The sequence below is a fragment of the Rhinichthys klamathensis genome, unplaced genomic scaffold (genome assembly GCF_029890125.1).
Source record: "Rhinichthys klamathensis goyatoka isolate OS25496 unplaced genomic scaffold, OSU_Roscu_1.1 h1tg000110l_1, whole genome shotgun sequence".
Classification (NCBI taxonomy): domain Eukaryota; kingdom Metazoa; phylum Chordata; class Actinopteri; order Cypriniformes; family Leuciscidae; genus Rhinichthys; species Rhinichthys klamathensis.
This window is the reverse complement of record NW_026606648.1, coordinates 2,974,773-3,001,016: the sequence shown is the minus strand read 5'-3', so window position 1 is coordinate 3,001,016 and position 26,244 is coordinate 2,974,773. Positions and strand designations below refer to the sequence as shown.

The window sequence follows — 26,244 nt, the reverse complement described above, 5'->3', positions numbered from 1 at the left end:
TGTTGGTAATAAAACAGTTGATGAAAGCCATTGACTTCCATAGTATTTCCCCCCCCCTATATTATAGAAGTCAATGGGGACCATCAGCTGTTTAGTGACCGACATTCTTCAAAATATCTTCTTTTATGTTCCTTGAGGGTGAGGAAAAAATATGACAGAATTTTCATTTTTGGGTGAACTATCCCTTTAAGGCTCCAGCATGTGTCAGAATGTTTAATTGTGTACCTATCGCCACCTACAGGATGAAAATAAAACACCTCAAAGTTAATAACACAGCGGACACCACATTTATTTTTACAGACCAGTCTTCAGTGTCACATGATCCTTCAGAAATCACTTTAATATGCTGATTTGGTGCTCAAGAAACATTTCTAATTATTACCAATTTTGAAAACAGTTTGTGGAAACCGTGACATTTTATTATTTTATTTATTAATGCCTTTATTGTCTTTTGATCAACTTAATGCATCCATGCAAAATCCTCTCATATACATACAAAATAATGTATGATATGTATGTATTATGTATGTAAGAAATATACAGGAGTATACTTTTTTAAATTTATCATAGAATAAAAATGTTATTTTGAAATTGAGGAAATAAGCCATGATATTATTTGCTTCCCTGATCAGACCAATGCAAGTAATAAAAAAATATATATATATTTTAAGATAAAATATTACTCTTACATACATATTCGGGACTAAGATGTACATTTCAGTAATGTGTGTGTGTGAAACTGAAGCAGAAATGCATGAGATCATCTCCTCTGTAATGTCTATTAAAAGGTAAGCTTCAGGTCATAGATTTAGAGGAGGGATTCATATGAAAGCTTGAAGATTATGCGTGTTTGTGTATTTTTCTACATGCCCACACTAGTAGAGCATTTCAGACAGTGTATTCATTATGTCGCTTTCTCACTGACAGCTTCTTTTCTTTCATGTCTCTTTCTCTCACATACACATACATACTTACACAGGCTGATTAACTCTGGGGAGGAAGAGGAAATCATATAAATCTTAGAGCTTTGAGACATGATGTTTAAGTATAAATCAGCACAGCACCTTTCATGGTGAGTGAGGGGAGTGCCTGAAAGGAAATGATTATTTGTGCGGCTAAGAGAGAGAAAGAGAGCGAGACGGTGACTGAGGAAGGGAGGGAGAGAGAGAGAGGATAAAAAGTAGCAAGACTGTTTAACTGAAATGTCTAAATGAGTGATTTGTGAAGTCTGGAAAGATGGGCTGTCCTATAGCCACACACACACACACACAGCCACACACACACACACACACCTCAATTTCTCAAAGCAAACTATCAGCCTTAATAATTTTTGCTACATGAGTGTGCAGCACAAACAAATGTGCGAAAAATACACTACATGGGCATCTTTACATTACTTTTGTAAAATTACATCTGCGCTTAGATCATGTGACCAGTGTTGTTGTTTATCTAAAACTAAAACTATTAAAAACCATTTTCGTTAATTGAAATAAAACTAAAATACAAAAATATACAAATATTACATGAAAAATGTAACTCAAAGTAAACAAAAAAATTAGAAATGAAGCCTCGGCAACTAACTGAAATCAAAGTACTAAAATTATTAAGACTATTATTGAAATAAAAATACATTAAAGCTAATTATAAATATAAAAAAACGATTAAAATGACAAAAGTACAAAACAAAATTGCTTAAACTCAAACTAAATAAAACTAAATAAAAGTTAATTCAAAATGATAAATGCTATAATAGCATTTAAATAATACTAAAACAACACTGAAAGTGGCATTGGAAAACTTTTTTTTTTTTTTTTTTAAATCATTGTTTTAGCCTATATTGTGAACTGCATCATCCACTGAAATGATTCACACATATATTCTCATGTACACTTATAAAAATAAAGGTTCTTTACGGGCATCAATGGTTCCATGAAGAACCAGAACCTTTCCATGGTACAAAAGTTAGGCTACTTTATGGTGGAAAAGGGTTCTACAGATTATTAAAACGTAAGCGAGAGAGAGAGAGAAAAAAATGGTTCTTTTAAGAGAATCTAAAAACTACTTCTTGGAACCTTTGTTTTTAAGCGTGTAGTAGGGAGAACTAGGCCTATTTGATTTCAAACACGTGCTTTTCTCCACTCTCTCTGTGTACTACACCGCCCTCTTGTGCTCAAAACCTGAACTGTTCACTAACAACACAATATGCATTTTCCACGGGTTTAGTTAGGCTACTTGTATACAATTATATTAAATGTATGACGATTATGTTGTTTTGGTCTTTGCAGAAAATCAGCTTTGAGTTCAAAAATATTGATTTGTCTCTTATTACTACTTTTTTGGATCAATATGAGAGTCATCAGACTCTGTGTAATGAGAATATAATCGATAATGTTGAGATCATATCTAAGTGAGTGTCTGTATTGATCGACTGGAGGGCCTGTTTATGATATCACTGCTGTCATCTTTGGCATTCTGAGTCTCTGTTACAATCTCTCCTTTTAGACAGGACGACATCGAAATGAGCACCAAAAACGCTATCGATGCACTCAGGTCTATTTTGGTCTTCCGGTTTGAATTTCCACAGCATTAAGGTACAATCTTACGGATTTATGAATGAACCACTTGTTTTAAAATCTTCTGACATTTGTTATGACATCCGCTTCAAACATTATAATGCTCATGATAACTTTCGTTAAAGGTAGGGTATAGGCAATTTTCAGAGAAGCTAGCAATAGCGAGTTAGCTTTGAAAGCATGAGATCCAACCCTCCCTTCAGAGCGTCTCCAAAGCCACTTCTCCTTCAAAACACATGAATGCGTACAGCAGGGAGCAAACAAGCGTCACGAGAGATGGCATTAAACTACCTCATGTCTCGAAGCACATAACAGAACAATAGTAATGAACATAAACAACCTAAAGAACACTGACCTGTACCACCTGACTACTGCAGATTCATTTCGCCATTGATTCAGCCACAGAAACACATAAATTTGAGTCACGAAACGCTCCAATTATAACGTCGCGGGTTTCCATCTCATCGAAATTACAGTTGTTATGGTGTGAACGAAGTATAAGCTTGTTGTTTTGGTTCAGGAGGAACTGTAAAAGGCGGCTGCTGTTTCGGTTGCGGTGTTCGGTGACTGAGGTCTGTCTAACTCCGCATAGCATGAAACGCGCTGATGACGTGTGATGTTATCAGGACATGAAGAGACTTTAAACCAGCATAACAAGAAAATGTTTCTGGATCAAATCGCCTACCCTGCCTTTAACTCTACAATAATAAATCTACTTCACCAGATAATTACTCTTTGACAGCAAAAACGAAATTTCAAACACAAAATTCTAAAAAATTACAGCTTGTTTCTCTGGCGCAAAGACTACATCCAAACAACAACTCAAAACAACAGCAATCTCTAAAAAACAACAAAATATAATAAAAACAAAACAAAAAAGGAGAAAATGAGAGATAATTAAATGACATCATCCCATCCTCTTTTCACCAGATCAACAGTTTAAATGAATGAATTGCCGTGGAAACAGCAGCATCCTCATTCTGGGAACGAATGTTCTGCTCAGGTCACTTTTTTTTCTATTACACTGCAGACATCTTGACCCTTAATAACAACAACACACGTCATGACATCATGTTTTTTTTTCTACAAAAACACTTGGAAATGTTTCCAGTTAGATGTTAAACGAGTCTTCTGTATGGTTGAACTGGAAATAGCCTAACACAAACAGCGGCAACAGCTTTTATTTATAGAGACCAGCATGCGGCCGTCACAGGATACCTTGACCATCTGAAATGAATGGGATCTCTCAGACTCAGAACTGAAACTTGATGGTTGAGCCATGTGGGCTGTCACATGAAAAATACACCCATGCATGCTGACCCAGTTTTCTGACCAGGTTTTGGGAGAATTACACCTCAACTTTTGGGATAATTTCCACCAGTATGAAAAAAAGTGAAATCACACAGGGCCACGCGATAACAAGCAAATGGTCTCGCCTCTCTGAGATTCTTTGTGTTTGTAGACTGTATATTTTTGAGCCCTGCCTGACACCTGCTCCCTAATATCACACATGACATACCAAAATAGACTGATGCTGGACAGAGTTCAGTTTCTCTTCCTCTCTCAAACATACACAACAAAGCCATCATTAAAAAAATTTATTGATAGATAGATAGATAGATATTTTTAAAGTTTTTTTTTTTATTAATAGGCTATTTTATATTATTATTAGAAATAAAATATGTTTATTTTATATCACCATTATATTATTAATATGATATCGTTAATAATATTTATTATTATTATTTATTTAAAATTATATAATTATTAATATCTAGTTCTGAAGTAGCTAAACGATAAAGGCTAATAATCAGCGTATAAACTGGATGTTAACTCGCATCAGTCCATTGCACTGTGAGTAAGCAAAATGTCCTCAGTTTAGTTGTGCATCACCTCAGTCAATACAAACAATCAAACACAAACAAACAAATGACGAGAGAGAGAGAGAGAGAGAGAGAGAGAGAGAGAGAGAGAGAGAGAGAGAGAGAGAGAGAGAGAGAGAGAGAGAGTCTACTCACAGAGGCGGCGGATCCAGGAGTCACACATACCCAGTAATTTTCGGTAAACGGTAACCGGAGAGAGAACGAGAGAGAACAGCTCGTGAATGAATCTTCGGGATCTAGTGATAAACTCCAGCTTGGCTCTGAATGGAAGCTATAATGACGCTGCACTGAGTTAACGCTCGCGCTCGGTGGATCGAGCTGTAGTTTAGTTACGGGCGGGTACGGGACCGGCCCACACCGTCACATCCGTTAAATACACCGATTCCCGTACCGGCCAAACATGAATGAGCCAGCGGGACTTCCCACCACTAACCTCATATGGGCAAAAAAAAAGAAAGAAAAAACCCCCCAAAAAACCATTTGGGCTAATTTATGTGAAATAAAACTAAAAATCCTTTACAAAATAAATATAAGGGGAAAGGATTTCGTTATAGGTTTATATTGTCATCTCAATAAAAATAACAGTGAATTGTGTTTTAGATGAAAACATACTAGGCCTACATGAATCATGTCAATCCATGTCAACTAACTGTTACCAATTTATACTTTAAATGTATATCGTTATTAGTAAAGTTAAAATGTTCTATCCCATAGGGAGATTTGGTGTAAATATATTCTTTCGTATTCAACAGAAGCAAGAAGTTCGTACAGGTTTGGAACACGAGGGCGAGTAAATTCTGATAGAATTTAAATTTTTGTGTGAACTATCCCTTTAAAACAAGCATTTGTATGTAGCATTAAATAACAGTCAGAGTGTGTGCTCGAGGCCGCCCTCGTGTGGTTGAAAAAAGAACAGTAACACAACGCCCGTATGTTTCATCTCCCTCATTCTCCTCATCTCCTCTGACTTCGACAAGACCTGAGCCTCACTCTGTGTTTCTGCAGGGTTTGATATAATGCAATTCCATATAACCTTGCTTCCACTGTAATTCCATGCTTCTTGAAAAGACAAACAACCTCATTTAAAAGCTTGAGAAATCAATTTTAATACTAACATAATAGCGACACTATTTGATTGGAAAATAAACGTGATTGATTTAGAGATAAACATGTTTTGTCCGGCTTTAGGCTTTCCAGCAGTGAGGACCTTCAAATGTGGACCTTCAATGGACTTTAAATAGAAATGTAGTCAAATCTACGCACACACTCACTTTTTTTTTTATAAGTCAAGTCAATTGATCAGTGCATGTTTTCATGTTTTATGAGGACTTTCCATAGACATAATGATTTTTATACTGTACAAACTGTACATCAGATCCCCTTCCCTAAACATTCCCAAAACTTTCTACATTTTTATATTTCCAAAAAACATCACTTAGAATAAGCTTTTTTCCTTATGGATATTGCCATCTTTGCACACACTGCAACACACACTGCCATACACAGACACACAGACACACACACACACAGACACACACACACACACACACACACACACACACACACACACACACACACACACACACACACACCACACACACACACACACACACACACACACACACACACATACATACATACATGTAAAGAGAATATTAATGATAAGTATTTCTCTAAAATATCCTGTGTTTATGGATCTGGTAAAGCTTTTCTTCCTTGATTTAGATTGCTGTCAGAAATATTTTGTCAGAACTTTATATTATTTTGGGTCTGAATAAGTTTGACAAGACAGTAAGAGTCTATATGACAGATTCAATAACTACAGCTATTTCAATATGTCACCAAATAGCAATCTGATGTAACAAAAGAATGTAATTAGGCTTTGGGGGAAAATGTGTAACTAACAAATGTAAAGACATTTCTAATGTTACATAAGATGTCTATTTCAACAAAATGCTGTTCTTTTGAGGTTTCTCTTCTTAAAATAATTCTGAAAAAAAAGAGCATCACAGTTTCCACAAAAATATTAAGCAGCACAACAGTTTTACATTGATAACAATATGAAATGTAAGCTCCAAATCAGCATATTAAAATGATTTCTGAAGCATCGTGTGAAAATGAAGACTGGAGTAATGATGCTGAAAATGCAGCGTTTATTTATTTTTCAAATAAATGTGAGTATAATAGACCTCCTGTCTCTGAAGAAACTTGTTTAATGTCAGTGATGAATCGGATCAGGAATGGTGGCATCTATCATCTCTCTAGACCTGAGAGCTCACAAGTGCTCATCTGGGGCTGGAGTTTCCTTGTAAGCTAGAGGCATGAACGCATTATATCCCATTACCCCGGAGAAAGAAGCAGACAGAGAAAGAGAGAGATGGACAGAATAGCAGATGATGCACACAAAAAGAGAAACTCTCAGACAGACGGGGAGTTCTAATCCTTTAATGCCATGGAAATGACATTAAGATCAAAGCTGCTAAAAGGACAAATGTGATACGCACATCTGTGAGTGTGTCTGTCTGGAACTTGCAATATGGGACAGCTGTAAATTTACTTTTTGGTTCCCATTAATTTTTTTTTTTTTTTTTTTTTACAACACTTACTTATAGTTCACATCCTTAAATCTTATTGGTCGTTTGTTTACAGAGAGCAAGCTATTTTTTAATTCAGGGACTTGTGAAATCCGTTAATTTTTTCCACAAATTCTGTGTTTTATGATTCAACGATTGATGATTGAACACAAATTCATCATCGAAACTGGTCCAATAAAAAAATTATTCATAAACGTAAACAATTGAATAAATTTTTTTAAAATGTAAGCAAAGGAAAATATGGCAATTAATTAAAAACATAGCATTTTATTGATTTTTTTTCGCTGCACAACATAACTTGTATACTGTATTATTAAAACAATGGATGAAAAAAATATCTTGGTTGTGTGATATTCCTTACAAGTAAAATAACAACAAAAGTAAGAATATTAATATTAATAATACTAATCTATGTTACGTTATGCTTTAATAAATTGTATTTTTAGTGACACGGGCCTGATTTTCTAGACATAGCCTAGGCTAAATGTCGAAAATTACTCTAGAATTTATTATCGATATCAATATTTATTCATATCGATTTAGTGAGTTATCACACCCACCCCCCCCACCCCCCACACACACACACACACACTCACACTCACGACCAAACTGAAATCAACAACTAAACTATAACATGCACATATACACAGAATAAACTCATTACTACAAAGTACAAACGCTCAAGAGATTTATGCTTTCAGTGAACACTGAAGGTTTTTTTGTCCTTTTAGTTCCCTATGATCGATTTCTTCTGCGACAATAAGTCAATAATGTGTGTTTTTGTGTAGTCACAGAGCCTAAGGAAAAAATTCGATTGCTTGTGTTTCATTTAGTGTACATCTATATAAAACATTTTGGTTGTTTGTTTCCATTTTGCTTCAGGTCATGTGTTCTGCAGTGACTCCTCATGAAGGCCGTTCACATTGACAGTGATTTAATCTCTGGAGGTCGGCGAGCTACTGTACTTTTAACTTTTGTTTTTCTGTCAGCATTTCAGTGCAACTGCTGTTTCCAACTGCATAATGAGGTGGATCATGTGATCACCACTGTTGCACTCTCACATCACGATTCATTTGCATAATGTTTCAAACCAAAAAGTGGCATAGAATGCTGCCTCAAATCTCCAACTCTCATTGAAAATAAATGGATTCTGTCACGTTTTCAATGTGTTTGAGTTCTGTTTTGTGATCTTGGTTTCCCCCGTCTTTTGTGATTTTGGTTCAGTCCTGTTAGTCCTGTTAGTCCCACCGGTTTATGACACCATTTTCAACAAAAAACGGAAAACTTTTTAAGCGTTTTGGCCATTCATTTACACGCCAACAGTATTTTGGGGGCCTGAAAAGCAAACTTTTGAAAACGAGATTCAAAGTGAAAGTTTTTGAAAGCGATACTGTTATTGAATTCAGTAAACTACAAAAAACGAGAATTTGTGAAAACAAAGACGTCATGCGCATGCGTATTTTGTGTTCAGTGGAAATGTCTTCAATGTCTGCAACTTTCACTACACCAGAGATGTTTGTGAGTCTTTGTTGACTAATGAACTTAAAAAACTATTAATAATTAATATATAACTTTTAGTGACAAATGAAAGAAACAAAGAATTGTGTGTTGTATACAGTGGTGTAGTCTACGTGATACGCAGGTATACGCCGTATACCCACTACAAAATGTCAAGGATTTCCGTATACCCACCCTCTAGGAAAGGTCAAGGATCCCCGTATACCCACTTAAAAAAGCGTGAGGATTCATAACAACATCGTTTTGTGACAGAACTTTCAATCATAAATTCACCCCGCCGTGACGTCTGTGTTTGCGCAGCGACATGGATCAAATCGCGGAATCCAGTCACAAATGTAACTTAGCCTACTGTAAAGCAGAACGTCACGCAATTTGGCCATTTTTGAATTAATAAATCAAAAGTAGGGATGTACAATGAATCAAATCTCGATATGTACTAGTGTCTATGAATATTATATCACAGTATACTCACTACAAAAAACTAGACTACACCACTGGTTGTATATATAATTATTTTTAAAGCAATGTAAACGAGACTTGGTTTTACTATACAGTACTGTTCAAAAGTTTGGAGTCAGTACATTTTTTTAAAAAGAAATTAATGCTTTTATTCAGCAAGGATACATTACGGGCCCTTACATAGTCAACGCATCGGTACGCATACGCGTGCGCAAGGCTACACATCGCTACGCTTCAGCCGCCATTAAGCGTCGATGCGTAGCCAAATGTGTCATCCTAGTTTTTGATACGCGACGCGCCGATGCACGCAATACTATGCGTTGTCGGTGGGGGCGACATTGCAAGTAATGTACATAAAAAGGTATATTATTATGTTTACAGAAGAAGAAGATTTGAATACAATGGCGGGCGAAGAGGAAAAGTTATGCGAGCTTGTTCGTATACATCCTTTGTTGCCGCCGATGTAAAATCAGCATTATGCACTCCTCTTCAGTTGCCATTTTGATCTGAATATCACGTGACCCGACTCTAGACTCTACTACCCCCTGTTGCGCGATCGGTGTATTGCATTTCACGCATCGCCTGTTACGCTTTGCGTCTGCTTGCGTACTATGAAAAGGAGCGTGTAGCTCGCGTCGCTCGCGTTGCTTGCTCGCGTTGACTATGTAACGGCCCTAAGTGTATCAAGTGACAGTAAAGACTTTTACATTATTACAAAAAATTATATGTATCACGGTTCCAACAAAACTATTAAGCAGCATAACTGTTTTCACAATGATTTCTGAAGGATCACGTGACACTGAAGACGAGAGTAATGAAGCTGAAAATTCAGCTTTGCCATCACAGGAATAAATTACATTTTACAATATATTTAAATAGATAGTTCTTTTAAATTTGTAATAATATTTCATAATATTACTGTTTTATTTTGATCAAATAAATGCAGCTGTGGTGAGCAAAAGACTCTTCTTTCAAAAACATAAAAAAATCGGTAACACTTCATTTTCAGGTGATGTAGTTACACACTACGACATGTACTTACTATAGTAATAACAGTAAATTATGCATAATTACAAGTAACCAACCCGAAACCAAACTCTAACCGTCACTCTAAGTACATGTAGTTAATTAATTACTCAGTACTTATTTGAGTATGTACAATGTAACTGTCACCTTAAAATAAGGTGTAACCAAAAATGCTGTCCCAAAACGTCTGTATGATGGATTAGTGTGTTAATATAAACAATGAAAATATTATTGGTTGGTTGTTAATAATCCCAAGTGTTACTTTATTTTTTAGGACTATAACCCAGAAACTACATGACATAAAATGACATTCTGGAATAACCATCTTGTTTAAATGAATAATGGCCTGCAAAAGCAATGAAGTCTTACCTAATTCTGATTGACTTTTCTTTTTTCTTTTTTTTTATACCAGAGATTAAAGCTTGGCGAATAAGAGTTTTAAAAAAAGCACACACATGGGACACGGTTGATAATGGAGGGTATTTTTTTTTTACACAGAAGTCATTCCCCAAATCCCCAAATCTCATCTCCATCCATTATGTTCCTGTCTGTTCCCTCTCTCTCATTCTAATTTGGCTCAACAGCTCTTTCACTTTTTCTCTGGCTTTCCTTCGTCCTACTTGTCTGAAAATGTTTTTAATTAGCTGACTACGACCCCGATGACAGCGTGACGAGGAGAAAGAATGAGACTCTCTAATCGCTGTAATTAAACAACACGCCGTACGAGAGAGAAGGAGGAGAGAGACCTTGGCTCTCTCTATTCATACAGATGAAGTGATAGAGAGAGTGAAGGATGGATAAAGATAAAAATGGAAGGGGGGGGGGGGGAGTGGCAAGATTGCACATTTTTCAATGATAGCAGGGAGAATGTATGGCATTTCTGAAGTTATTTAAAATTTTATAATTATATACCACAGCTTCAGTAACACAATATATATTTATTCATATACTTTATTTGAAGTTATTATGGGTCAATGACATATATGGATTTTCAAGAACTAATGTAAAAAAACCTTTAAATATCTAGATTAAAACGCATGTGTTGAGTTCTAGGAAATCTTCATTCTTTCTGTGTAATCATTTAAAAAATCAAATTAACATATTTTTTGGTAAAAGCTTCACACTTCAGGTTATGAACACTATGGATAAACAACTATGGATAAACAATATATATATATATATATATATATATATATATTCCGTACACCTTTAATACATGTAAGTGTAAACTTCTCAGTCAGTCAAAGCCATAGTCACTTTAAAAAAAAAAAGTGTATCATGCCAAACTATTCGTATTTTTACGATAAAAAAATCAGGTTGTTAGACCACCAGTGCGGTTTTGACTTTATGCCAAAAAAAAAGAAAAAAAAAAAGAACTTTTATTAAAATAAAATAAAAGAGGGGCATTCAAGTCAGTGTATGTGAATTGCACTGCATTTAAAAAAAACATATCATCCGGACACAAAAAATAACGGCATGTCATTGACCCTTTATAAGCACTAATAAACCTTCAGTAATATAATAGTTGTTTTAACAGGTTTTAGGTTGTAATGTGCTTGTACCTGTACTGCTCTGGATGGTTCTAACAGTAGTAGTAGTTCGAGGTGGGATGATGGCCTGACGTGCCGCTCTCTCCTCTTCTTCCTCCTGCGTGCAACCCTTTTCGATGGCCCGCACGTAACTGTGGCTCCTCATGCGGAAGCATCCGGACCCCGGCAGATCCAGAGCATCCAGGGCCTGAGACTCCATCTCACTGAACACACTCTCACACACGGCCTCGATCTGCCCGTTCACTTCCACCTCGCTCACCTGCAGGGGGAGACAACGCGTCACCACATGCTGTCACTTAACTCCTTCACCCTTCTGTCATGGGATCCTTCGCAGCATAGGACATATTATAAATTGTAGTATATAGTATATATTATAAATTGTATAGTATAAGTACACCTGTCTGTATGAGCAGTTTTCAAGATGTTAGCTCAAGGCTTAGTAATGTACAATGACTTTAAATCGTTGTATTAAGAAGACAGAGGAGCCTAATGAGATCATACGATTTTAAATGCTGCTTTTCTAAAGATCTAATAAAATACATTTGACTTTTCACTCTAGGCTTAACCCTGGATTATGCCTGAGTATTAGGTATTAGGCTGAGTAATGCTTCTACATTTTGAAAGATGTTTAGCATGACTTTTAGTCCTGTTATGAGTTATGAAAACCTGCTCCGGAATTTTCAGTACTAAAGGTATGGATGATTATCGCGTAGGTATGAACATTGTAAAATATGGAACAAAATAACTGAAGATTCAATTAACCCAGGGTTGAAATGAAATTGGGTAAACAATTTAAATGCTACAAAAAAATGCTACAGGTAAGTATACTTGCAGCCAGACTAATTTAGTATACTTCAAGTGTGTTAATGATTAGTTAACTTGATGTGTGCTATTTTGAAACCCCCAATTTTGTGTATTTTAGTTGTAATTGAATTGTAGTAAAGCATAACTTTAAGTGTATTTAGTGTACTTTTGTGTGCTAAATTGGAACAACTTCAAGTATACTTAGTATACTTTAAGTATGTGCCTGTGTAGGGACTAAGTACATGCTTGATTAGTGATATTAAAGTGCATTTTATTTGTGTTACAAGTAGGCTACATTACAAATTTATTCAATGCTCAGAATGCCCTTTGGCTTATTCCAAATACTACAAATTGCACACTCTTCAATAGCAAATGCACATTAATAAACAAATAATACTTAGCTATACTTTGTACAAAATACTATTGTATACTATAATGGATTTTGAAAGTATACTTTCAATGCATTGTTACAATGACCACTTCCAGCACACAGTTAAAAATATAACTAAAATATATTTTTAATAAAGTGCAAATAAATACACTTTAAAAAATAAACAGAATCTTCACTTCAAGTATATTTTTCTAAAATATACTAAAGTACAATTATTTTAAAGTGTTAAAAGTTGTAAAAGTTTTTTTTAAGTTAAAAGTTGTATTGTGAAAATAGGTAAAAGCACGGTGCTAATATACCTTTAATATATTTAAAGATAGTAAAACAAGAAATTGTTAGTATTATTTGCAATGTACTATTGAAAAAGGGAATATATTTCAAATAGAATAAAGTATACTTTTTTTCACTAAGGTTGACAAACCTAGATGTTTTCATTATAGTCAACTCATTCACTTTTAAAATGCAAAATTATTTGAACATAATACATACATTTGATCGATTCATTTATACATTTTTATTTGTATAAATAATAATATCGCTATTGTTTGATTTATATTATTTATTTTTTTGGAGATGTTTAACAATTAACAATAGAATACAACATTTTTCAATAAAAATGTAAATCAAATTTATAAACGATAAAATGTACATATTCTGTTAATATAATTTTAATATTTTAATATAATTATGTTAACATAATATATAATGTAAAATCCCCCTCAAAATACCCTTTTTAAGTATTTCACATTCCAGGGTGCTTTGAGGCCATATCAGTGTTTTGAGTTTTGGAAAATGTCTTTTATTTTTAGAAATATGTTTTTAAATTTCAAGCATACATTTTTTAAAAATGCAAAAGCAAGAAAGTAAATAAGAATAAAAAAACATAAGTGTATTAGTGTGTTTAAGACAAATCTTTGCTGTCATTTTGTTTAGACCTTAACCCTCTGGTGCTGTAACAGGCATTTTGGTCCAAATATTTTTTACGTTTATTTTTATTTTCAATTTTTCTTAGAATTTTTTACCTCATCGGAATGGTACAAAACCTGGTAAAGTTTTTATTACTTCTTGCTGTGTGAACACACACACACACACACACAAAAAATCATGGATGAATCTTTTCACTTCAGCAATAATTTGCCAAGTGTCTTCTTTCAAAAGAGACCAAACTTAAGTCTGTGGTCCAAAGCATTAAAGATTTCTAACCATTTAAATCGGAAATTTCATTTCCAGCTCAAAAAGTGAATAAATGTATTATAACTACTGCATAAATATAATTAAGTACCATAAAATCCCCTAAAAATACAGAATATTAAATAAAATATATTATCAAATTAAAATATAGTACAATCATTTCAATAAAATAGAAAAAAATCATAAAAAAAAAACACACGACAATCATTTGAACAGTACCAGAGGGTATTGACTTCTAATCAACTTAATTACTTTTCAGCCTGAAATGTCATGAAACCTTAAATACCAAAATGGGTAACCGTCACAGAAGGAAATTAGTATAATAGGTTGATTATTGATGTAAAATCAATTGCTGGGGGTGGAAATGTTTGAATTGTGAATCCTAAGCTGTCATTTATCATGTAGGGTAAATATAACCCTTTAACAGCCATGCTGTATCTTCAATGATAAGGGTTAAACACACTAATACAGACATACCAGAAAAAAAGTGCAGAGGGGAGGAAATCTGTACAAGTGAAAGCAATATCAGGTGTGACTGCATCACAAGTGCTGTTCTAATACTATACAGCAGTGTAAGAGATGACAGTAAAGAGAAGTGTGATTTACACAGAAACTTATCAGGGGAAAAGGTCTTGTGATTTGAAGTTCAAATGGAATTGGAAACAGGTTATTTGAAGCATTCTATGACTGGAGGACTAATAGTGAGTTGTGATTGGAGGAAAAGACAGCAGAGTGTTTGTCATTGGTGAAAGGAAGCTATACAGACAGACAGGCAATAAGGTCTGCTAATCATATAAGCAATAAACTCCCCAAAAACATCACAGAAATACACCTACACACAACACACGTATGTACACACACATACAGCGCAAACACATGTCTGCATGCCCACACACACATTCAGTATACACATGAGGCACCAATGAATGATGGGGTTTTTTTTTCGAGCTGACTGAGCTTTTTGTCACTGAAATGATTGATATATCCTCAGGGAGCAGAAAAGACACACATCCACATGCACGCCTGGGGCAGTGTCTTTTTTCACGGGTGGTAGGAACAGATCTCTAAAAGGTTAGGGCTGTTGTCTGTCTGAGTGAGCTTTCAGGGTTTCTCTGAACACTCACCTGAAAATTGTATCGGTTGTAAACGCTGCCCGTCACCTTATCCCAGGGCTACAGAAGCTAATCTTGAAAACTCACCTTAAAATCCCATGGCAACAGACACTAATCCTGAAAACTCACCTTGAAAATCTCTTAGCTACACATGCTAACAAGGAAGAACACCACTTAAAATTGCTTACAAAGCTTTACTGACACCAACTCACCTTTAAAATTGCCTTTGAGTATTTAAAGTAACAGTGAACATGAGAGCTCGATCTCCACACAATGCTAATATTTTGTTGCTAGTTTATTCTCCTCCAGGTAGCTACAACAGCCCATTCTGACTGAGTTGATGCATACTGTACTACATTTCGGTTTGAATTTTTTTTCTAGTATGTATACTTGGTGGTGAATTTTGTCCCAGTATTGGGGCAAAAACTGCCATAAAATCATAAAACTGGGTCTTGACAGTGACACCACAAATCCATTTGTTGCATATTGATTAGCTGATATCAAAATTGCATACTAAGTAGGCACTACATTTGACGAAGAAAATTTGTTTTAATTGTTAAAAAGGCATGTTCTATATAGTATGAATGCGTGTAGTATGAATGAATTTCGGACATACTACATTCGTTTCATCATACTACATTGTCATGCGTCCTGTGGTGTCAATTGTCTTGCTTCACTACCATTCACAAATCCTCTCCCGTGGCCTCATGGGATGGTAAACTGTCCATTGGATGTGCACTACAGAATCTCGCTGAAAGTAGTAGGTCATTCGGGTACATTTTGCCTATACTATTAATGAATGCTATGAATTCAGACATACTACTCTTTTCACATTCTGCCTTAGTAGGGAAGTATGCATATTTGAATACAGGGATTGTGTTTGAATATCTCTGTCAGCATGACCGATAGCTCTGACCGATATAGTAATGATCTTGGACTTTTATTGACACCTGGTGGTGTGGAGGTAGCATTACACAAAAATACTAGTTTTAGTTACAGATGAATTTGTAGAAACACTCTATGCAGTTATCTGAGATTCATTTATTAATTGTACAATAACAAGAGGGTAATATAGATGAAGTGTGTAGTATTCAGGTGGTCATATAATCTATAAATGGCGAAGTTGAATTTTCCTTATGCGGCTACTGGTGTTCACGCACACAATCACATTTGGCTGTACGCATTCGCTAATGTTTGCGTTAAATCTGAATAATACTTTGGTCTTTAGCCTCATGGTCATCTGTAGAAGTATGCCAACCTGGCCAACTTGAACACAGTATTCACAACATACTATGATTTTGATGCTCTAATCCTAATCTTCCATACTGCACTGATAGTATGAGATTTAGGATTCTGAATAATGGATGGATGAAGAAATGATAAAGGATTCCATGAGATGATACATGGATTGAACAAAAATTGATTGTTTGAGCAAAAACATTTTTTTTTCTTCCCTTTCCTGTTTTTTCCTCCCCTCTGCAAACCTTGAAGAGGCCACGTTGACGAAGGTTCTGGTTGGAAATCACCTTTAGGATCTAATCCAGGAACCAGTTGCTCTTTCCAACTGGTTTAAGATAAGTATCTTAATGGCGATTTCCACCGCAGAACGAGGGGGGCGATGACCAACCTGGCTGATGGTGCTCATGGCCCTCATGTAGCTCTCGTTTCGGGAGCGAAATTTGGGCGAGGCCAGCAGACCGGCCGGGTCCAGACTGTCCAAACTTCGGTTGATTGAAACCTCACTCACCGCTCGCAGGTAACTGTGACTCCGGATCTGCAGCTTGGGGGAATGGGAATCCGTACTGATCCTGCAAACAGAAAGAGAGCGTGAACAGGAGAATGACACGAGAGGTGAGATAACTCTAGTAACTCATGTTCCAGATCTCTTCCTCATTAATGCTGACCTAAAAACAACTCTCCTTTGTTATGCGTGTATGTGTGTTAGTGTATTCTTCATATATCTGAGACCAATGTAAACACGAACTCCTCACAATAGCATTCAACTGTTTTTGTTCACGTCGATCGGGTCCTTAGAATATGAACACAGAAATGCATTAAAACATGAACGCACACAAACACGCATTCTATCCCTCCAGGTCGAGTCAATCTTAATTATGGATGCGGCTCTTAAAATAGTATGCAGTTACAGAGAGTAAAAACACACATTAGTCATTCTTCACTGGAGTGAGGAATGAGGAGAGAGAGAAAGAGTAAAAGAGAAACAAAGAGGAAAGAATGCAGGAAAGGTACAAGAATAGAGTTAGAGGAAGAGATGACAGTGATGAAATCAATTACAGCAGCAAATAATGAAGAAACACAACAAAATAGTAGAAGTTCACTGAAGTGTACGGTGAGGAGGGAAGGATACAGAAAAATAGGACAAAGTTAATGTGTTCTCATAAAATGCTATTATTTCAGGATTTTTCCTCAGGTTTTCACTTTGTAAGTTTTTTTAAAGTACATAAATCATTTATACACATTTAAACTATTTTGAATAAATTATTATATATTTTATTAACATTATTCAATCCAAAACATTACAGCTCATTTTTAATATAATTAATTATAATAATCTTTTTTTAATGTTCGGTGTGGGTTAAAGTTTAGTTTGTTGCATTTTTGCACATCATTTTGTGGCCAAAAAACAAAAAAATAATCATAAATCGTAGATATGACTCATGGCTTCAATGCAAGTCTGTGGAATTGTTTTGAAGAAATAAAGGAGATATCTGTCTATAATGAGCAGAGGCCTCAAGGGATTGCATATTCATTATATAACCCAGCATTTTCTTTTATTTTCTTGGTGTATACATGCAGTTGTTTAAGCACACATTTGCATGAGTGTGTATGTCTACTCTATTACTGTGTGTGTGAATGTAAAGTGCTTACGTGGATATAGGTTTATAAATCTCCACTTCTTTTATTATGTATTATTTTTCAGTTTCAAGTATGTGTGTGTATGGGAGCATGTATATGTGTGTTTGAATGTGTGTGTCCATGTTTGAGTTCAAGGCACAATGCTCTGATTATAAATATTCAATGTTGCGGCACTTTCTGTCAAGCAGAAATAGATAAAGAGCCCATCACAGGGTCCCTATGCGCTGTTCCTACACACTGAGGAGGGAGTATCTAAAGAGATTCAGTTGGAACGTCATCACTTGAGTCATGCACTTTAGGAGTCTAATGACATATAATTAAGTAAATTAAATATATAGTATGAGTTATGTTTCAATATATGTAAACGTATAAACTACATGTCACAGGTATTCTAAGTTTTTGTGTTCTATTGTGTCTAAGGACTATCATGTTGACATTATTCATGGACTTTAAGGGTACGATTACATGGCAACGATATGCTTAAAACGGAGAAGTTTTTCCTTTGAGTTTTCAGCGTACAGACTGATTGTCAAAACGATCCCCATTCACACGTTTCCGCGAAAACGACTAAAAACCCTGTATTCTGCTGCCAGGAGATTGGATGGCGATGAAACACTATAGATTGAACACGTAATATGCATGTGCATGACATCATTGTCTTCAGAGATTCGCGTTTTTGTCGTTTACACGGAGACCATTTTCAAAAAGTTAGCTTTTTCAAGCACCCAAAACGGTGTTGTCGTTTAAACGAACGGCCAAAACGCATAAAAAGTTGTTAAAAAAATTTAGTTGAAAACGGTGTCGTGTAAACAGCCTCTTAGTTTGCATTCTCACTCTTCCTGTGTTTTCCTTCTCTTCTTTAAAAAAAAAAAAAAAAAAAACGTTTCCTTGGTTTCTGATTGTTCCACACCTGTCTCACATTATGGGCATTGACTTCGGTGTATTTCATTTCTTATGGTATTTCAACTCATTAGCCCTGATTTGAAATCACCCCTGTACCCTCATCTGTACCCTCATTCAATATTTCCTACATTACTTCGCTAATATAGTCCACTTGAAGGAGTGAATGAAAACGAGGGAGTGAATTCGGACACTGAGTGCGCCGGAAGGGCTGCCGCTTTTGCATATATAGTTTGTGCTTGCGGTTTAAAAATCATTTGAAACTTATCAAACTGGCAGATCCAGTAGTAATGAAAAGATGTATCTTGAACTCTGTCATGGAAACTAGCATAACCTTAATTAAACAATTTAATAATCAATTAAAATGAATTTATACCTGTAGCCACATTGGACCAGCGGTTTGGAAAATGGATGGATTTAACGGCGGACGTCATCTTCTGGCGAGACGTGGGAATTCATTCTCACAGTGCATTATTGGTATTCTCTATACGTTGAGTGTGCATCAGTGTTACACTCGTTATTGCGGTGCGTTATGGGATTGAATGAGTGCACTCGATAATGTCCACAATGTTTTCGGACACTGCTACAAATGGTTGTCCCTTCAAATAATGTCCTGTTTAAGGGTATATGGGGTGATTTCTGACACAGCCATTGTCAGGTCTTGTCCTTACTCTTGTGTTAGGCTTATGTCTGTATGTGACTTGTTAATCTGTGTGATTCCAGTATCTTCATCTTTCTATTCCTCATTAATTGTTTAATCTAGATCCTGAACTATTGTCTCATGCTTGCATCTGTAACAACATCCTAGTATAATTCTATAAAATATAGCCTTAATAATACAACATTTTCAATGTGTTTTCTCTTCTGCTCACCAAGGCTGCATTTAATTGAGCAAAAATACAGTAAAAAGAGTAAATATTATTACAATGATTATTACAATTACAAATAACTGTTTTGTTTTTTAAAAATGTTATTTATTCCTGTGATGACAAAGCTGAATTTTCAGCATCATTACTCCAGTCGTCAGTGTCACATGATCCTACAGAAATAATTCTAAAATGCTGGTTTGCTGCTAGAGAAACATTTCTTATTATTATCAATATTGAAAATTGTTGTGCTGCTTAATAGTTTTCTGATTCTTTAATGAATGGAAAGATCAAAAGAAAAGCATTTATTTGTATCAATTTAAAGTGTCCTTGCTGAATAAAAGTAGTCATTTCTTTAAAAAAAGGAGGTATACTTCGATTATTACACTGATCTGATGAGCATCTGCTGTTGTCACAGTGATAACGCTCACATTATACGAAGGCAGTGTTTGCAAAGTTTACACACAAAAGTGCACATTCACACACACAGAACCAAAAGTGTTGTGTTGATTCTCTTTATAATGCAAATCAGTTCACTCTCATGAAGAAGTCGGTGGGATAAAAGTGACTCACCTCATTGTATATAGTCTAAGTAGGAAATGTTGTCACTGTATAGTAATACACAACTATAATATCAACATACATGTGAGGTTATAACATAAATAAGATAAATAGAACTCAATATCAGTTCCTACATTAAAAAAGTATATTTACAGATGATATAATGGTGCGCAACTACACAAATGTCGGTAGGAACTTTAAGGCGTAGGAAAATTCCCTTTGAAATGGCTTTGTTCTGTTGAATTTTTAATAAAAGGGAGAGTGAAAGGATTTCACTGTACTGAGGACATGGAGGGATTTTATATGAAATTGCAGCGAGTGAGTGTATGCGTTTGAGTGTGAACAGAGGTGGGGTTTAAGGATGAGACTACACCCTCTCTAGAGACGCATCCCTACAGCACTTAGAGATGCGGAGTGGCTTGAGCGCCTGTAAAATAACATGTTTAAAATGACCCCAGAGAAAATGAAGGTTCATTGAAATTGCAGACGGATCGCCGGGCCCACGCACCTGCACGCTTTACGTACACACCGAGTACATGCATTTAATTTCCCATGTGATTTATGTATCGGCAACATGCACAAGCTAATACTTTTCCAGACTCACTTGAGTGTGGTCATCTCGGTGAGGGAAGGCTGGGTGGCTTTCAGGTAACTGGCTCTCCGGGCCTGGACTTTGGGTGAAGGTTTGGGGCTGCAGTCTGAGTCTCCACTGTCCTCCTCTGCCATAGCCTTGATGTAGCTGCCGCTCCTCATCCTCCTGCAAGGGATCTCTTCATCCTGACCCACAGATGAGAACCCACCCCACTCATCCTGTGGAACCTGCACAGACAAAGAGAAAGTTAGCTTCTCATATACATGATTTGCCTGTAACACTTAATAATGACTACAAGCAATGACGCATTTAATGATGCATTAGATAATAGAGAATTAATGTGAATTAATATGATCAGTCAAACATTAACGAGAACATTCATTAATAAACAGTTGCAAATAGTGTTTTAATGATTAATATGTTTATATATAAACATGGTTACAGTGTTATTTTAGTATTATTTATATGCTATATAGAATTTTGAATTAGCTTTATTTTTTTATTTTCAGTTTTATTTTGTAGTTAATTAATAATAATTATTTTATTTAGCTTTAATTGATTAGTATTTTAGTAAGTACTTCAACTTAAATTAATTTATTTCAGTTGCCAAGGGAATATTTCTAATTTATATTTAAGCAGTTAAGTGGTGGTAACTTTCATAACAATTTTCATATTTGATAACTACGCATACACTCACCTAAAGGATTATTAGGAACACCATACAAATACTGTGTTTGACCCCCTTTCGCCTTCAGAACTGCCTTAATTCTACGTGGTATTGATTCAACAAGGTGCTGAAAGCATTCTTTAGAAATGTTGTCCCATATTGATAGAATAGCATCTTGCAGTTGATGGAGATTTGTGGGATGCACATCCAGGGCACAAAGCTCCCGTTCCACCACATCCCAAAGATGCTCTATTGGGTTAAGATCTGGTGACTGTAGGGGCCATGTTAGTACAGTGAACTCATTGCCATGTTCAAGAAACCAATTTGAAATGATTCGAGCTTTGTGACATGGTGCATTATCCTACTGGAAGTAACCATCAGAGGATGGGTACATGGTGGCCATAAAGAGATGGACATGGTCAGAAACAATACTCAGGTAGGCCGTGGCATTTAAACAATGCCCAATTGGCACTAAGGGGCCTAAAGTGTGACAAGAAAACATCCCCCACACCATTACACCACCACCACCAGCCTGCACAGTGGTAACAAGGCATGATGGATCCATGTTCTCATTCTGTTTACGCCAAATTCTGACTCTACCATCTGAATGTCTCAACAGAAATCGAGACTCATCAGACCAGGCAACATTTTTCCAGTCTTCAACTGTCCAATTTTGGTGCGCTCTTGCAAATTGTAGCCTCTTTTTCCTATTTGTAGTGGAGATACTGCTGTTGTAGCCCATCCGCCTCAAGGTTGTGCGTGTTGTGGCTTCACAAATGCTTTGCTGCATACCTCGGTTGTAACGAGTGGTTATTTCAGTCAAAGTTGCTCTTCTATCAGCTTGAATCAGTCGGCCCATTCTCCTCTGACCTCTAGCATCAACAAGGCATTTTCGCCCACAGGACTGCCGCATACTGGATGTTTTTCCCTTTTCACACCATTCTTTGTAAACCCTAGAAATGGTTGTGCGTGAAAATCCCAGTAACTGAGCAGATTGCGAAATACTCAGACCGGCCCGTCTGGCACCAACAACCATGCCACGCTCAAAATTGCTTAAATCACCTTTCTTTCCTATTCTGACATTCAGTTTGGAGTTCAGGAGATTGTCTTGACCAGGACCACACCCCTAAATGCATTGAAGCAACTGCCATGTGATTGGTTGATTAGATAATTGCATTAATGAGAAATTGAACAGGTGTTCCTAATAATCCTTTAGGTGAGTGTATATCTCACTTATTTGGTATTATCAAATAAATTGCTGTCAAATCGATTAATCGCGATGAAACACATCAAACATAAAAGTTTTCGTTTATATATATATATATATATATATATATATATATATATATATATATATATTAGTGCTGTCAAACGATTAAAATATTTAATCGCGATTAATCGCATTAATGTCATAGTTAACTCGCGATTAATCGCACATTTTTATCTATTCTAAATGTCTCTTGATTTCTTTTTGTCCCATTATTTTTATTCATTTTAATGCTCTTATCAACATGGAAAAGTGGATCGGCTTGCTTTGTGCAAATGTTTTTTATTGAAAACAACATTGGCAATACTGTGTTCAATTTCACACTAACATTCTCACTTGGAGCAAATAATCTCTCACACAATGTAACACTGTCCATCAATAAAAGGGTGAAAGAAACACTGACGAGGTCCTGATATTGACGAGGGGGCGGAGAATTCGCATCAGCTGTGTGTGTGTGTGTGTGTGTGTGTGCTGAAGTGGTATTTCAGACTGGACGTGCTGCGATGACGATAGCTCAGTTCACAACAACAAAACACACAGATCACTTTGGTCTTGTCAATGGGACCATTTGGCAACTTTTTAAAAGTAAACTTTCCATTCAGAATCTTATTGGCATCCATTTCGGCGTCTTGCGCTCGTCATCCACTCAAAACGTAACGTAAACCTACTATTTGGCCGGCTCGCAAGCCCAAACGAGTGTGTGCGTCGTGCCTGTTGTTTTGTTTCCGGTCTAGCTAGATTCGCTTGCGCTTTGGTCGACGAAGCAACAAAACGTCCTCGCGCGGCGCAAGCCATTGAAATGAATGGGTTTCATAGTGCAGCGCTGCGCATGCCGCGTCCTGTTGCAAAAGCATGTGAAAAAAACTACAAAGTTTGCTAGGCCAAAAAGACTGTTAATCGCGCGATAAAAAAATTAACGCCGTTAAAATGGGTTTGCGTTAACGCCGTTAATAACGCGTTTAACTGACAGCCCTAATATATATATATATATGTTATGTATATACACTCACCGGCCACTTTATTAGGTACACCTGTCCAACTGCTCGTTAACACTTAATTTCTAAGCAGCCAATCACATGGCGGCAACTCAGTGCATTTAGGCATGTAGACATGGTCAAGACAATCTCCTGCAGTTCAAACCGAGCATCAGTATGGGGAAGAAAGTTGATTTGAGTGACTTTGAACGTGGCATGATTGTTGGTGCCAGAAGGGCTGGTCTGAGTATTTCAGAAACTGCTAATCTACTGGGATTTTCACGCACAACCATCTCTAGGGTTTACAGAGAATGGTCCGAAAAAGAAAAAACATCCAGTGAGCGGCAGTTCTGTGGGCGGAAATGCCTTGTTGATGCCAGAGGTCAGAGGAGAATGGCCAGACTGGTTCGAGCTGATAGAAGGGCAACAGTGACTGAAATAACCACTCGTTACAACCGAGGTATGCAGCAAAGCATTTGTGAAGCCACAACACGCACAACCTTGAGGCGGATGGGCTACAACAGCAGAAGACTCCACCGGGTACCACTCATCTCCACTACAAATAGGAAAAAGAGGCTACAATTTGCAAGAGCTCACCAAAATTGAACAGTTGAAGACTGGAAAAATGTTGCCTGGTCTGATGAGTCTCGATTTCTGTTGAGACATTCAGATGTTAGAGTCAGAATTTGGCGTAAACAGAATGAGAACATGGAACCATCATGCCTTGTTACCACTGTGCAGGCTGGTGGTGGTGGTGTAATGGTGTGGGGGATGTTTTCCTGGCACACTTTAGGCCCCTTAGTGCCAATTGGGCATCGTTTAAATGCCACGGCCTACCTGAGCATTGTTTCTGACCATGTCCATCCCTTTATGGCCACCATGTACCCATCCTCTGATGGCTACTTCCACCATGTCACAAAGCTCTAATCATTTCAAATTGGTTTCTTGAACATGACAATGAGTTCACTGTACTAAAATGGCCTCCACAGTCACCAGATCTCAACCCAATAGAGCATCTTTGGGATGTGGTGGAACGGGAGATTCGCATCATGGATGTGCAGCCGACAAATCTGCGGCAACTGTGTGATGCCATCATGTCAATATGGACCAAACTCCCTGAGGAATGCTTCCAGCACCTTGTTGAATCTATGCCACGAAGAATTGAGGCAGTTCTGAAGGCAAAAGGGGGTCCAACACGTTACTAGCATAGGGTACCTAATAAAGTGGCCGGTGAGTGTATGTATACACACATATTATAAAAAAACCCTAAAACTTTAATGTTAGATGCGATTAATCGTGGTTTGACAGTACTTAATACATTACAATTAATTAATAATAAATGTTCTGAAAACGCCTCGGTTACCTCGGTACTGTTTTGGGCAGGCTTTATAGGTTCCTGGTTCATGACGTCACCCGCCTCTGACATTCCGTCACACCATTGGACTGATTTTACATGTGCTTCAAGACGTCATCACGCGAAGCGTTCCCTTAGCGTCAATCGACGCAGCGTCTCGTTCACTTTTCAGGGAACCGAGGTTACGCAACCGAGGCGTTTTCAGAACATTTATTATTAATTAATTGTAATGTATTTAGTGCTGTCAAATCGATTAACTGCGATTAATCGCATCTAACATTAAAGTTTTAGTTTTTTTATAATATGTGTATACATACATACATAACATAACATAACATAACATAACATATATTATATATAAACGAAAACTTTTATGTTTGATGTGTTTCATCGCGATTAATCGAATTGACAGCAATTTATTTGATAATACCAAATAAGTGAGATATATGGGTAGTTATCAAATATGAAAATTGTTATGAAGACGTCATCACGCGAAGCGTTCCCTTAAGGCAGATTTATACTTCTGCGTCGGACCTACGCCGGAGCCTCTACGCTGTAGGCTACGTGTTGGTTTTCATTTATACTTCTGCGTCGCTGTCCGTGTTGGCGCGCAATTACACATGCAGAAGGAGCATGTGAAACCCGAGGTAGGGGTTCTAGCAGGCCAATCACAGCGCTTGCGGTCCACAGAGAATTGACGCGTTGTTACATTTTTGGAGAGATGCACGTCAGGATACGCCGAAGGGTACGCGGGCTACACACAGCCTACGACGTAGCTACGGCGTGAGTTCGACACAGAAGTATAAATTGGGCTTTAGCATCAATTGAGGCAGCGCGAGTTCCCTTGAAAGGGAATAGCTGTTATAGTGTAACCAATACTGATCGGATAATTAAATGTATATAAACACTGTAAATAATTTTAACCCACTAAAATTTTAAACTATTTTTTTAGTTTAATTACAGATCACTTTTAAATATGATGAAGAAACTGAAATTGTATAAGACTAAATAGAAATATATACATATAATCAAATAGAAATATTATACACAAATATTGTAAAAGTTAAATGGATGGAAACCAGATG

General features: G+C 36.5%; 1 protein-coding gene across 7 annotated transcripts in view; it reads right to left on the bottom strand.

Moving 5' to 3' along the window:
* Positions 1 to 26,244, bottom strand: part of dlgap1b (discs, large (Drosophila) homolog-associated protein 1b) — a 161,980-nt gene that overhangs the window by 20,181 nt on the left and 115,555 nt on the right. For 6 of the 7 annotated variants that reach the window (XM_056254158.1, XM_056254153.1, XM_056254155.1 and 3 more), the window contains 3 exons: positions 20,910 to 21,124; positions 16,729 to 16,909; positions 11,616 to 11,862 (listed from right to left, as the gene is read on the bottom strand). In XM_056254158.1, coding sequence (XP_056110133.1) covers positions 11,616 to 11,862; positions 16,729 to 16,909; positions 20,910 to 21,124 — 643 coding nt within the window. The remainder of the gene's footprint in view (positions 1 to 11,615; positions 11,863 to 16,728; positions 16,910 to 20,909; positions 21,125 to 26,244) is intronic. The other variant, XM_056254157.1, reaches the window with a different exon arrangement.